The following is a 12,875-nucleotide window of genomic DNA, read 5'->3' on the forward strand; positions in this document are numbered from 1 at the left end:
ATTATTCACGAGAACAAGTGAATTGGTATGAATACACAAGAATGATGGAGGGAAGAATGATTATGAAGTGTAATGAACTATGGGTAAGGTATCCAAGAACTTAAGCTAGTACCCCAAGGATTAGTTCTCCTATCCAGACACCTTTCTGTCGGTAATGACTTGTCTGAACTTTTTGCTCAATCTCTTTCATAATTCACTGGGATACATTGACCTTACACATGAAGTATGCTGGGATTTTCACTGATTAAGGTGTTCTAGATGAAAGTTCAAGGGTCAAGATCAGGTCCTGGGTGTAAAATCTTTTTTGTAATTCTTACACTAGTGGACATTTAACAGATATTCAAACTAGCGGTCAAGGTCAATCTAGGCCTGTGTGGAATTCTTGCCCACTTGACATTTTCTTTTCCTTTGAGTTGATCTTATGTTTATATACTTCAGCCAATCAGAGTGTTTAGCTGGGTGAAAATGCAGTGACCGTGATCGTAGGTCAATGACAAGTTTAAAATCCTCCTCTGCATTTTATTTTCTTTCCCTGTGGTAAAATCACACTTTGTGACATGGTTTTCCCATGCATTACTATATAGAGCAAATGTTTTAACACAAGATTTTGACTCCAAGTTTAACATCATAATGAATCACATGGCATAAATCACATAATTTTCCATATTTCTTAGAAGATTAAATACATAACAATTTTATTGTGTAAGCCAAAATGAAGTTGCATGACAACTTTACATGTAGTTACTTGATAGGAAATTGTGTATTGTTGAATCAAGAAGTATTTTTTGTTGATTATCAAGCATGCCAGGCTTTTCTGATTTTTGCAGTCTTTTCCATTACTTTCCTTTTCAATGTAATTAAAGTTTTGGACTCGCTACCTTTTTACATGTATATATTTTCCATTGTTAATTCATAGTTAAATCTATATCTGATGCCCTTGTTTAAAAAAAACCCAACTTTTTTAGTCATTTGAAAATAATATATTTGCACCGTCTTCGACATCAATGAATAAAAATTTTTATGATGAACAATACATGCATCAGTAATAAACAGAAATTCTGATCTACTGCTAAAAGACTTCGCAAAGTATGACGTAAAACAAAAGCTGTGTACTAAGTCTGTAATCTCCACAGAACTCAGCATGTAGACAGTTTGTCTCTCAGATAATCAGCATTTGGCTGAGAGGAAGATTTTCACAGACATTACACATGTGTTCCAGTGAATTTATTTCAGGTGTACGCCAGTAAATTGATTTCGTAACATCCATCCACCTAAAAATAAAGAAAGCCATACATTTTTATTATTTTACAAAACATTTTCTAAAAGAAAAGAAATTACCAGACAATGACAATTAACTTGTTCATAAAGTTTGCTTGCATTCAATTTGGATAAACTGCTAAATCGTGTTCACTTTCATTTAAAAATATTTACATTTCCAATATTTTTGCCTTCGATATCTTTACCAGCTGTAATGATAGCTATTCCCTCATGAATGCGAGGCAGTTATAAACAATGCATGAATCTTGATAAATTTAGTATGTCTATTCTAACAGTTAAGAATTCCAACAAAATTGAAGTAGAATGTAAATTTTAATTTCATTTTTGAAAAAAAATTCATGAGGGTATGAACTGCGACATTTCATGCCAGTATACTTTTCATGAAGCGCTAAAATGCTGCTGTGTTACTTAGAATTGCAGTTCATGCTTTCACATGTTTTCAGAAATGAAATTTATTTCTCAACTTACTTAAAAATTCCCTGACCTACATGCAGTCTCCTAGCTAGCACGAACTTGCCTGACCCACAGGGATAATGGTCACAAGAGGCACTCATGCAGAACCACAGAAGTACTAAGATACTTTTAAAGACCCAACTTTAAAGACCCCAAAAAAACAACACCATATGGTTTCTCCATGGATCACTGAATGTGGGCGGAGCTTATCCATGGTCAATGTTATTTACATGGCCAAGAGATCAGCTGTTGTGTATATTTCTATGATATACACAGGAAATTTCTCAGGTTATCACAAATTATGCTTAGTGTCCTGATTTGTGGGAAAAAAAAAAAAAAAAAATTCTACCTACATGCATACCGCATTTCTATTTCCCGTAAACCTTCAAACTTGGTCATATTTATGTATTGCAGATAACAGGTTTAGCCCATTTCTAAACCTTTGCTTTTAAAAACTTCTAATTAAACTGTTATATATCATATATAAATAATTTCCTAAATATAATACCCGGCGTTTCCGGGCACTTCCTGGTGTCCTGGGAGTTTGCAGTGTAGTAGGTAAAATATCCATGTTTCGAGAGAATGAATAAATCCAAGTAGATCTGTGTACATGTATAACCAAATGAAGAATGTTCAAGATACCCCTCAATATGGGCCGTCTGTAGGGTTTCTGTGGATGTAGTGTTTGTGTAACAATGGTATCCCAAACAGAAGCTGACACATAGCTAGTCTACCCCCCCCCCCCCCCCCCTTCTGTCTCTCCCTTACTCTCAATCATTGACTAAATGAGTAATTATTGTCATACATATGCAACACTCTTGCCATGCCATACTATTTCATCTATCTTTATTATAAAAATATACACAACAGCTGATCTCTTGGCCAGGTAAATTCCAGGTAAATAACATTGACCATGGATAAGCTCCGCCCACATTCAGTGATCCGTGGAGAAACCATATGGTGTTTTTTTGGGATCTTTAAATAAGTACAACTTTCGTTTTTAATACCTCATATCGTCCTATGTCCGTTTTGCTTTGGTTCACAGACATTTCTTCAGATAGCCCCCATAACTCTTGTAAACTTGAAGATATGGACTCCAAGTTGGGTATGCCCTGAAAGAATAGGATAGCTCTGACCTTTGAACTGCTGTTGTCTATGACACTAAAAACATTTATTTAAATTATAACCTTTTAAATAACTATTTATCTATTCACTCATACTTAAAAATTACAAAAAAACATTGAATAGTTTTCTTCATGAAGCTTTGCATTATACACCATTATACATCCGTTTTAGCAATCTTTACTGCAGAAGAATTTACAAACATGTTGAAGAAAAAGTTTGTAAAATAATACATAAAATTACACTTTTTAGGAAGAAAATGTAAAGTTTGAATTTTGGATAAATCATCATTAAAATGTGTAAGTATGGATCAGAGGAGACAATGATTCAACATGAAATATACATTTCTGTTAAGACATGCATGTAGGTGTCTAATATTTTCTCTTTGTTAGTTTGAGAATATATACATGATAATTTAAGCATTTTATTTTGTAACTTAAATATCTTGACAACATGTCATTGAATGGAATTACAGAATGGCATTTTACAACTGCAATATACATGTATTCATATACATAAAAAAATATCTGAAAAATCAATTCGAATTCAACATAGGCATGCTAGGCAGTCCCCTGAAATTTTTTTTTTTCGTATTCAGTGCAAATCAAATTTGACAATCATGCAACGTCTACAGCTAATCTTCCTCACTTAATGGCTTCGTAATCTTTCCTGCATAAATTACTATAAATATGTCCATAATCATTAAAAATACAAAATTTACAGAAATAACTACAAGTATACTTATACACCGGCCAATAATAAAATGCATTTTTTCTCTGAAAATGAATCGACTTTGAACATTATTTACATCTGAAGCATCAATTAGTCTTCTGTGTTAATTGTACCATTTAAAAATTTCCTGATTAAGCCTCTTTGAGAATAACATTCATTTAAAAGAGTCCCATTCCACACAAACTTTACACATGTAGTGTATATAATTATACGGATGCTGTTTTCCACACGACTTTATACACGTGTGTATATATACTGTACACATGGTTATTTTCGCCCCGTGTTATTTTCGCCTTTCTGCACTTGCAGACAGTTTCACCCCGTTTTAAATTCGCCCAAACATTGTTGAGTTACATTGTAAAAGAGAGAACACAGTTTCACTCACTCTTAAATTCGCCCAGTGACAACGAAGGCAAAAGGGACGAAAATAAAACGGGGGCGAATGTTTCCCTGTGTACAGTACAGTATATGAATACTTCTGTTTTCCTACACTAACTTTATACATGTAGTATATATATATATATATATATATATATATATATATAAGGATACTGTCTTCTATCTAGATCTACTTCTTACCACTTCTCCATTCTCCTGATCATCTGAATCAGGGTCATCATAATAAATCTGAAAGCATTTGTCATTACGTAAGCTCTTGTTGCAAGCTGAGTATGCCTTCATTATTGACCAAGCTTCCGTCATTACGTCTAACCCTATACCATAATGAAGTCACTACTCCATTCTACGACTCTGCCGATTAACATATTTCCCTATAATTCACCAAGTAGCAAACTGTGATTGTTGTAAATAATTTTGCACTCATGCAAACGTATTTGAACCGGTATCATGTACAGAAGGCCAAATTCATGCATGTTATTATATCAAAACAGCTCATGCTCTTCCATGTCTTATTGATACAAATTCAAAATGTCACAAGTGCAAAATGTCTACGGGTGAAGATGACACACATATATAGGAATTGTCATGGGAAAAACACAGAGAAAATTGAATGAAACAAACCATCACAGTAACAATCTTAAAAAGAATTTTACAATGTTAATTTTTCCTGGGGCTTAAGTGAACATGGGAGCACAGCATAATGATAGTACACAGCACATGGTTTTTTTTAAAAGGGGGAATAATTGAATTCAGAAGTTATATACCAAATCGTTAACAGTTTGACTTATTGACTTTTTTTTATGCCTATTATCAAACAAATGTAAATTTAAAATCTTTGAGATTACATTTGACAATTCCTGTCTATATATCCTTTTTTTTTAAGTGAATCATAATATATGTGAAATGAAAATTTTAATTCATGCCTTAAATTTCTAAACTGTTGAAGTAGATCAAAATGTGAAATAAAGAATATACTGGATGCACTTTTGAAGTTGGACACCATTCTATTAGAAATCAAACCACTTAGAACAATCAACATGCATAGAATCAACTCAGACAGATGTTGTGTTTAGAATGTGTACTGACTGTAAAATGGGTCCATGAAATTTCCATTTTCATTGATAATTATAACAACAGGTTGAAACAGTGTAAGTAGCACGCTAGTTTTAAATAAATATGGTAAAAAAAGTGATAAAATGTAACGTCTCTCAAATCTACTCACTTTCTCCTTGGCTTTTGTTTGTAACTGCATCAAGAATGTGTTATGAATAGAATTTTAGTGTTTGGCGCATATTTGACATGTTAGTATTGATAAGACAAAAACAAACATTTTTCCCTCTGTCCATTAAGAATTCTAGAAGCTTACATAGTAACACATGGCTTACATACAACTAAACCCCAATTCACACTGTGAATGCATGCAGATTCCTTATTCAGTCCCCAAGTACTTATTTCATCAAGACCTGGTTGTCTTTTTGTGTCAAATCATAAATTTTTTGATTATTTTCCACAACAGTAGTGAACTATAAAGTACTTTAGCAATAAAATGAAGGCAATATCTGAAAATAGAAAGAAAAAAAACAAGCCAAAATAAAAAGGAAGATGATGAATATTTAGTGTGTACCATTGATGTACCACAGGAAGTGTCAGGTAAATAAATTTCTGGCGACTTGATAAGGAATCTGCAGTTCAGTGTGAAGACATGACAGAGCTGTCAAATAAATGTTGGGTTTTGTCAGCTCTAAAATAACAGGTGCTGCCAGAAAAGCTAACCTGAAACATTGTGATTAATGTTTAAAATAGTTATATTCTGAAAAGGAAAAAAAGGATTAAGAGCTGCTCATCAATCACAATATGATGATTATTTTTCTGTTTCTTTATAAAAATGCACATTATGTTTAAAACATATCTCATTGTTTGAATTATTTCTTTGTGAATTGGGTATTCACGATCAATGAATTTAACTGCGGGCTTCAGTGTAGTTTATTATATAAATCAATATGCTTTAATATTAAAAACATCTTAAAATTAATGCAGTGTCTGTGATGTATGATAAATTTACGTTAAATAATTACAACAAATTTCCATTCTCAAAGGCCGTGTAGCAGCGAGTGTAGCAACTATTCCGTCATCATCAAAAGCAGGTTAGATGGTCGAGTAGTCGAACATGTTAATGGCACGCTGCTAGGAGATTTGGTTCGGCAGATCAGGAGTTCAACTCGGGCAGAAGTGGGTATTCATATGTACTGTACATGTATATGCATACAATTTGTTTGTGCTTTTTATACATATACTGATATAAAACATGATGGTTAGCTGAAGAAATTATTTCTGCAAAATTTTCTATGAAAATAGATTTTAAAAAATGTATAGCCTTTTACATGATAATATCAGATGAAATTTGCAAGTTTTAAAACCCAGCAAACAAAATAACACAATTAACCCTAGAGGTAGACAATTAAAATGACAAAAAAGGCACTTTACTGCTACAAATTCACTACTCCTTATGTTCAATATTTTATTCACCACCTAACCTGATCAACATCTATGATTTTAATGAAGAAAAATTGAATTCATGTCCATCATTTGATAATATATCGTAAGAGCTAACATATCTTTCAAATCAAGTAATTTGTGTAATAAAAATTTTAAAAACAAAGGTTTACCAAACAAGTTATGAAAATATGCAGAACAGCATGTATGTACATGATCTAATAGACTACCCCTCCACATTTTAAATAAGCTTACCATTTAACCAACTTTCCCAGTTGACTTTAACGAAGCAACATAATTTAGTAATGTTAAGCTTTGACACACGGCATTGTATACAAAGTCCATGACCTTCACCCTTGAACTCTTACCCCTGCGTTACTGGGCCTACTAGGAGCATGTTTCAATATATATTTTTCATCCATTTTTTCTGCCTATATTTTTAATAAAAAAATTATGAATGAATATTCTTTAATTCTGCATGTACATGAATAAATCTTGATAAGGAGGATTTTCAAAGGGTGACATCAGTATGATGTTCGTTTGAAAAATCTAAAATTTTTCTACATTTAAAATCTTAATTATACTTGAAATTCCCTTTACGAATTGTCATTATAAATAAAAACTTCAAATGCAAAGTGGTGAGAGACAGGCTCTAGTCAATAGTCACCTAAATGCACTGAAAGACACTAATCATCAATTATACTGTGTATAAGTGTGGTTTCCAGTCCCTACATCGTATAATAACAAGTAACTCACTGGGTAAAACAAATACGAAGTGAAATGATGTTCCTGTGAATTACTGCATATAATCAATTTCTTCATTAATTTTTAATTAACAGCTATGTATTACCCATACTCCATTTATTGTCACAACATTTTTACACTCATCATGAGGAAATACTGGAATCAACAACAGAGGGGGGGGGGGGGGGGGGGGGAGGGCTCTCCCTCCTCCCACTCCCCCCCCCCTCCCCTTCATCAACCCACTGTTCATGCATACAATATAATGGTACATGTATCATTCTGTATATTCATAATTCCATTTATAATCCAAATGATAAATATGACATTATAATCAACAATATTTTCTATACATTTTTCTATACATACCAGCTAACTATTACCTAATCCAAACTGACTATTACCTAATCCAAACTAACTATTACCTAATCCAAACTGACTATTACCTAATCCAAACTAACTATTACCTAACCTAATCCAAACTAACTATTACCTAATCCAAACTGACTATTACCTAATGCAAACTAACTATTACCTAATCCAAACTAACTATTACCTAATCCAAACTGACTATTACCTAATCCAAACTAACTATTACCTAATCCAAACTAACTATTACCTAATCCAAACTGACTATTACCTAATCCAAACTAACTATTACCTAATCCAAACTGACTATTATCGGACTCAGTCTAAGAATTTAAGGGTGCAAACTACTTTTAAATGTTTACTAAATATCTATTAGGGAAATGCAATGGATGAAAATAATATGTGTTAATGTTTATGTACATGTATGCTAATCTTTAGATATTGGGAAAATTACTAGTATGAATTAAATTTACTTCATTCAGCAAAAAGTTTCAATTTCGGTAAAATCAGAAGAAGAAAAAAAAAATAAAAATCATGTAGGACACAAAGTTATTGTCAATCATACATTGGCTACATTGAGCCTTAATCCACTGACAGACCATAGATTCAAAATAAGAAATTATGAATTATACAATTAACTTGCAACAAATTTACTTTGTAAATATTGTGACAATATGACACTTATTCGACCTTAGCATAAGTTATGATTGAAATCATTCTTGTACGAGATTTAATGGAAATGTGTTAAATGAAGGCCTCATATTTACGAGGAAACCAAAATCTCACCTCTAATTTGTGCTTGGTGCTGTTTGCAGAGTCCTCAGTCAGCCAGCCAGGCAAGGGTGGAGGTTTACTCAACATCTGAATACACAAAGCACGCTTATAACTTAAAATGTATAGATAAAGTGTTTTAGTATTGGACAAATCGAATGTTTGCAGAAATTATGTCCAGTCTTGTTCATAAATCCAACATTGGAGGATTTAGAAAATAAATTGGTCTTCAGAAATATGTGTGTTTACAGTAACTAATATCTGCTACAAGTGCAATTCATTTGTGGTAGTATCGGTCTATATTATCTCCATTTCATTATTTTCTACTTACTTGTCTACGTAAATTCCTATCTTCGTATTCGAGTTGTTTATTTCATGAAACAGGAAGAGAGTTATCTTTTATTTTCAAACGTGTTTTATTACAAAACTTCTCATTGGTTACTTCTAGATTTATTATCAAATCACATTACAGGTAACTTTTACTTTCATTCTTTTGTTAAGAATAGTATTTAAACCCGAGCACAACCGTGCTCGGGGCTTATGCTGAGCCATTCCTTGCAACAAGGTAAATATCAGGAGTTGCCTCACCCTGTATTTTTGATTATTGTTTCTTTATTTTTCCTATTTAGTTATGTTTTACTCTCAAGCCACATTCATTCCCCGGGATTATTATTTTGGTATTTATCATATAATTGTTGAACTTTATTAAAGGTTTAAAACTTTATTTATTATTTTATTGCTAGCCTCATTCTAGGCGAACTCAAACTTACCTGGAAATATCTAAAGGGTTGAATACTTTATATAACACCTATCATCATTAAAAAACACACAACGCGAAGTAAAAAGAACATATCAATAGTAGTGGCAGAATGTCCAACTACTACACATTATATCTGACAAGAATTTCAAAAGGAAAGAAATTTTTTTGTAATAACAATGGATTAAAAATATTAGTATATTAATATTATTGCAAATGTTATTCCACATCTGCACTTCACGTGGACCTGAGTTTATGATGGAGTCTTATTGATAATCAAGATTCTCTGATCAAATTAAAAGTAGCTGAGAAAAAATTTCCAGCGCTGAATATACTGATCAAGTTTACTTACTAGATGGATTTTAAGCAACTGGATAATATAACCATCCCGATTAATGAAATGCCAATGGTTTAAGAATTACACCAAATAGTTTAATGTTACTGATCAACAAAGCATTGTGAGACCAGTTACGCCTAGTTTTCATGTCAAATAAATTTGTAGGATTCAGAATGGTAGAAAATTCCATATACTCCGGTAACACATATTTTCTGTGGTTGTTCAATTTTTGCAGAATTTTGCCGACTGAAAATATTTTGCAAAAATTGCAAAATATACAGTGATGCACATGGGTACATTTTTAAAATCGCAAAATATAGTTATAATGCAACCACAGGGATTGGAAACGCAGAATATAATTTGCTATCATTATGGATCAAATTGCAAATCTTTCTAACTGCAGAAAATACCAGTTATATGGTAATACGTGCACTTGAACATATATATACATCATACAATACCACTCCACTTTGTGACTGCCTTGTAATGCTTATTTACCTCTGATGACCTGTAAAGCCGCAGATCTTCTACACGGAATTCTTTCCACACAGGAGACGGTTGTTGTAGAATTATACGCAGGGCAGATATATTAGAGATGTCAAAGGAAAACTGGAAGAACATAACGTGTACATTTGTACAATCGACAGGTAATGGCTATATGTTAACCCTGAATATGTTTCCTAATACATGTACATGTAAGTGTCCATCTTGCTTATAGTATGTAAAGAAATTCTGTAGATTTGTAAATTTTGATTGAACTCAAGTGGCAGATAATGTCTCTGTTATCCTTATTATCATCTAAAAATACATTATATCATCAACCCTCCACACTAGTACCTCATTATGTAACCAACCCTCCACACTAGTACCTCATTACATAATCAACCCTCCACACTAGTACCTCATTACGTAATCAACCCTCCACACTAGTACCTCATTACATAATCAACCCTCCACACTAGTACCTCATTACGTAATCAACCCTCCACACTAGTACCTCATTACGTAATCAACCCTCCACACTAGTACCTCATTATGTAATCAACCCTCCACACTAGTACCTCATTACGTAATCAACCCTCCACACTAGTACCTCATTACGTAATCAACCCTCCACACTAGTACCTCATTACGTAATCAACCTTCCACACTAGTACCTCATTACATTAATCAACCATCCACACTAGTACCTTATTACGTAATCAACCCTCTACACTGGTACCTCATTACGTAATCAACCATCCACATTGGTACCTCATTACGTAATCAACCAACCACACTTGTACTTCAAAGTGTCATTACGTAATCAACCATCTATACTAGTATCTCAAAGTGTCATTAAGTAATCAACCCTCCACACTAGTACCTTAAAGTGTCATTACGTAATTAACCATCTACACTGGTACTTCAAAGTGTCATTACGTAATCAACCATCTATACTATCTTTACAAACCATCAGAATGACATTTCAGTAGAAGAGAATGTGGAATATTTGTGAGTTTTCAGTACTTACTTGTTTCTTCGATATCGAGAAGTAATCTTGGGAACCGCCTTCTTTATGAGGATTGGGCATCAGTCTCATTTTGCGCACACATGTCCTCCATTTTATTTCACCTGATATAAAACACTACATTACATTTCAAGTTATCTCAAATGAAAAGAATGTTGGATGGCAATTTTTCTTTCCTAATTCTAATGCCTAATTATACCGACTTCTTGTTACAGTTTGATTTTTGGTGTACATCTGTGTTGGCTTGGTACTAATTGCTAGTATTCTCACTTACCAGAATCTGTTGCATTGTCAGGAGCTGCCTTAAATTTCACTCGTACAGAAATATATGCTGTGTAGTAATTCTTGAAACATATTTCTCCAACCTGTACCAATATAATAAAGCCATTCACAAAATTTTGGCTGATTGCTGTAAAACACAAATAATCACAGTAAACAAGATAGTGAAAAATTCATATTTACAAATCTATAACATATGGTAAATGCATTTACAATATACAAGACTTTTAAGGTTTGTCACTAATATATAAATATTATACAAGGTGATATGTATGGAAATTGTCAAATACTATGTACAGAAAGTCAGTAAGAAAACAAACAAATGACTACACAAATTCTCATTCAGCCTTTGGTTAGCCTGAAAATTATATCAATGAATACACTAGGATACGACACTCCAATACAACACAATGATACCACCGTGACCACCGTGAGTTTTATCTAACGTGCTATGCATCATATGGATTGCAGATTTTATATGCTTATACATGTACAATACGTTACAAGCAGGTGTTAGACGTCAACACACACACACAGTAGGTGGTGCTAGGTGTTAGTTCAATTACCCGTTCACAGAGGGATATAGGGACAGTCTGCTTCTGTAACAAATGTGGGAATTAGTTTTTATTAATAAAGTGATCATTACTCGAGGACTTAGTTTTTCAATATTAAGGTTACAATTAAATAGTGCCAAAATAATAAAAATTTCAACTTTATATTACGGGTTTGTGAAGATTAATTTGCATTTTCCTGGTTTAACTTCTTCTGTCTACTGTTAAGATTTTAAAACAACCCCAGGCTCTAATATGATATCATAGTACTGTTGAAATCTTAAAGTTATAAAATTGCTTATTTCTAGGTTTGCAAAACATTTCTGCTTGGAAATTCATCGACAAAAAAAATAAAATCATGACAATCAATTCAAAGAAACGAAAGATATCAAGGTCAACAGTTTAGTTGAGAAAGAGATACCGAGCAAACACTAAAAATGGCAGACAAAGTATTGTCTAGTTTAAATTTTAAGCATTTATCCACCTCTATTGACATTTCATTCAGAATTTTCATTGATGCTATATGGATTGGTTAATTTATGTGGAAAAGAGGAGCTATTTATATTTGATCTTTTCTAGATAGGAAAGGCAGGACATAAAGAACCCCTCATTTCCACAGAAATTATGGATAATTGGTATGATCCTGATGCAAAACATCTAGCCTATAACTCTATGTTTCATGATCTCTAATTTGTTTATAAATAGGCTAAACATTATATAAAAACTTGAAATAATTCTATGTCAATAGTGCCAAAATTGTAAATATTTATACTGTTTTACACCGAGGAAATTCGGTACGAATCTGCCATACCTCTGGGACTGAAATGTTTGGGAACGTGACATCTATAACTTTACATCCAGAATGGAAAGCGTTTTTCTGGTCTTCTACAGTTAGTACAACCGGATTTTTAATCGAACAGTGAAGGGGGCGGTCGCCCATCATTCAACTGTTTAAAAATTAAGGGCACCTGCTACTCTTCGTCGTTAATGAAGCGCTCCAGACTCTCGATGACCTTCACCTTAGTTTAGAATTCTGAATTACTTTTTTGTTTCATTGACAATTTACATGCTTTGAAATCAAAT

The 12,875-nt window shown here is 32.9% G+C and overlaps 1 protein-coding gene across 9 annotated transcripts; it reads right to left on the reverse strand.

The window, feature by feature from the left end:
- Window positions 1-560: 560 nt before the first annotated feature.
- Window positions 561-12,814, reverse strand: LOC125653766 (nicolin-1-like). 9 transcript variants are annotated; one of them, XM_048883371.2, is made up of 10 exons: window positions 12,604-12,811; window positions 11,808-11,840; window positions 11,237-11,327; window positions 10,966-11,066; window positions 9,951-10,061; window positions 8,374-8,448; window positions 5,207-5,230; window positions 4,606-4,620; window positions 2,739-2,843; window positions 564-1,271 (listed from the first exon to the last, which is right to left on the reverse strand). In XM_048883371.2, exons 1-10 carry the CDS (start codon window positions 12,733-12,735, stop codon window positions 1,230-1,232), a joined length of 729 nt encoding a protein of 242 aa, XP_048739328.1. In that variant the 5' UTR covers window positions 12,736-12,811; the 3' UTR covers window positions 564-1,229. The 9 variants fall into 9 exon arrangements, with proteins under 9 accessions (XP_048739325.1, XP_048739326.1, XP_048739328.1 ...); XM_048883368.2 differs by lacking the exons at window positions 4,606-4,620; window positions 5,207-5,230 and adding an exon at window positions 6,846-6,908 and having other exon boundaries at window positions 561-1,271; window positions 12,604-12,797; XM_048883369.2 differs by lacking the exons at window positions 4,606-4,620; window positions 5,207-5,230 and adding an exon at window positions 4,165-4,212 and having other exon boundaries at window positions 563-1,271; window positions 12,604-12,812.
- Window positions 12,815-12,875: the final 61 nt, after the last annotated feature.

This window comes from Ostrea edulis, chromosome 7 (assembly GCF_947568905.1).
Source record: "Ostrea edulis chromosome 7, xbOstEdul1.1, whole genome shotgun sequence".
NCBI lineage: Eukaryota > Metazoa > Mollusca > Bivalvia > Ostreida > Ostreidae > Ostrea > Ostrea edulis.

Excerpts from the sequence above, each read along its gene's own strand:
- LOC125653766 (XM_048883368.2), bottom strand. The coding sequence starts at position 12,735 with ATGATGGGCGACCGCCCCCTTCACTGTTCGATTAAAAATCCGGTTGTA. Across the intron at positions 6,909-8,373 it reads GCACCAAGCACAAATTAGAG|GCAGAAAAAATGGATGAAAA; the intron begins GTGAGATTTTGG and ends TTAAAAATATAG. Across the intron at positions 1,272-2,738 it reads CGGACATAGGACGATATGAG|GTGGATGGATGTTACGAAAT; the intron begins GTATTAAAAACG and ends CTTTATTTTTAG.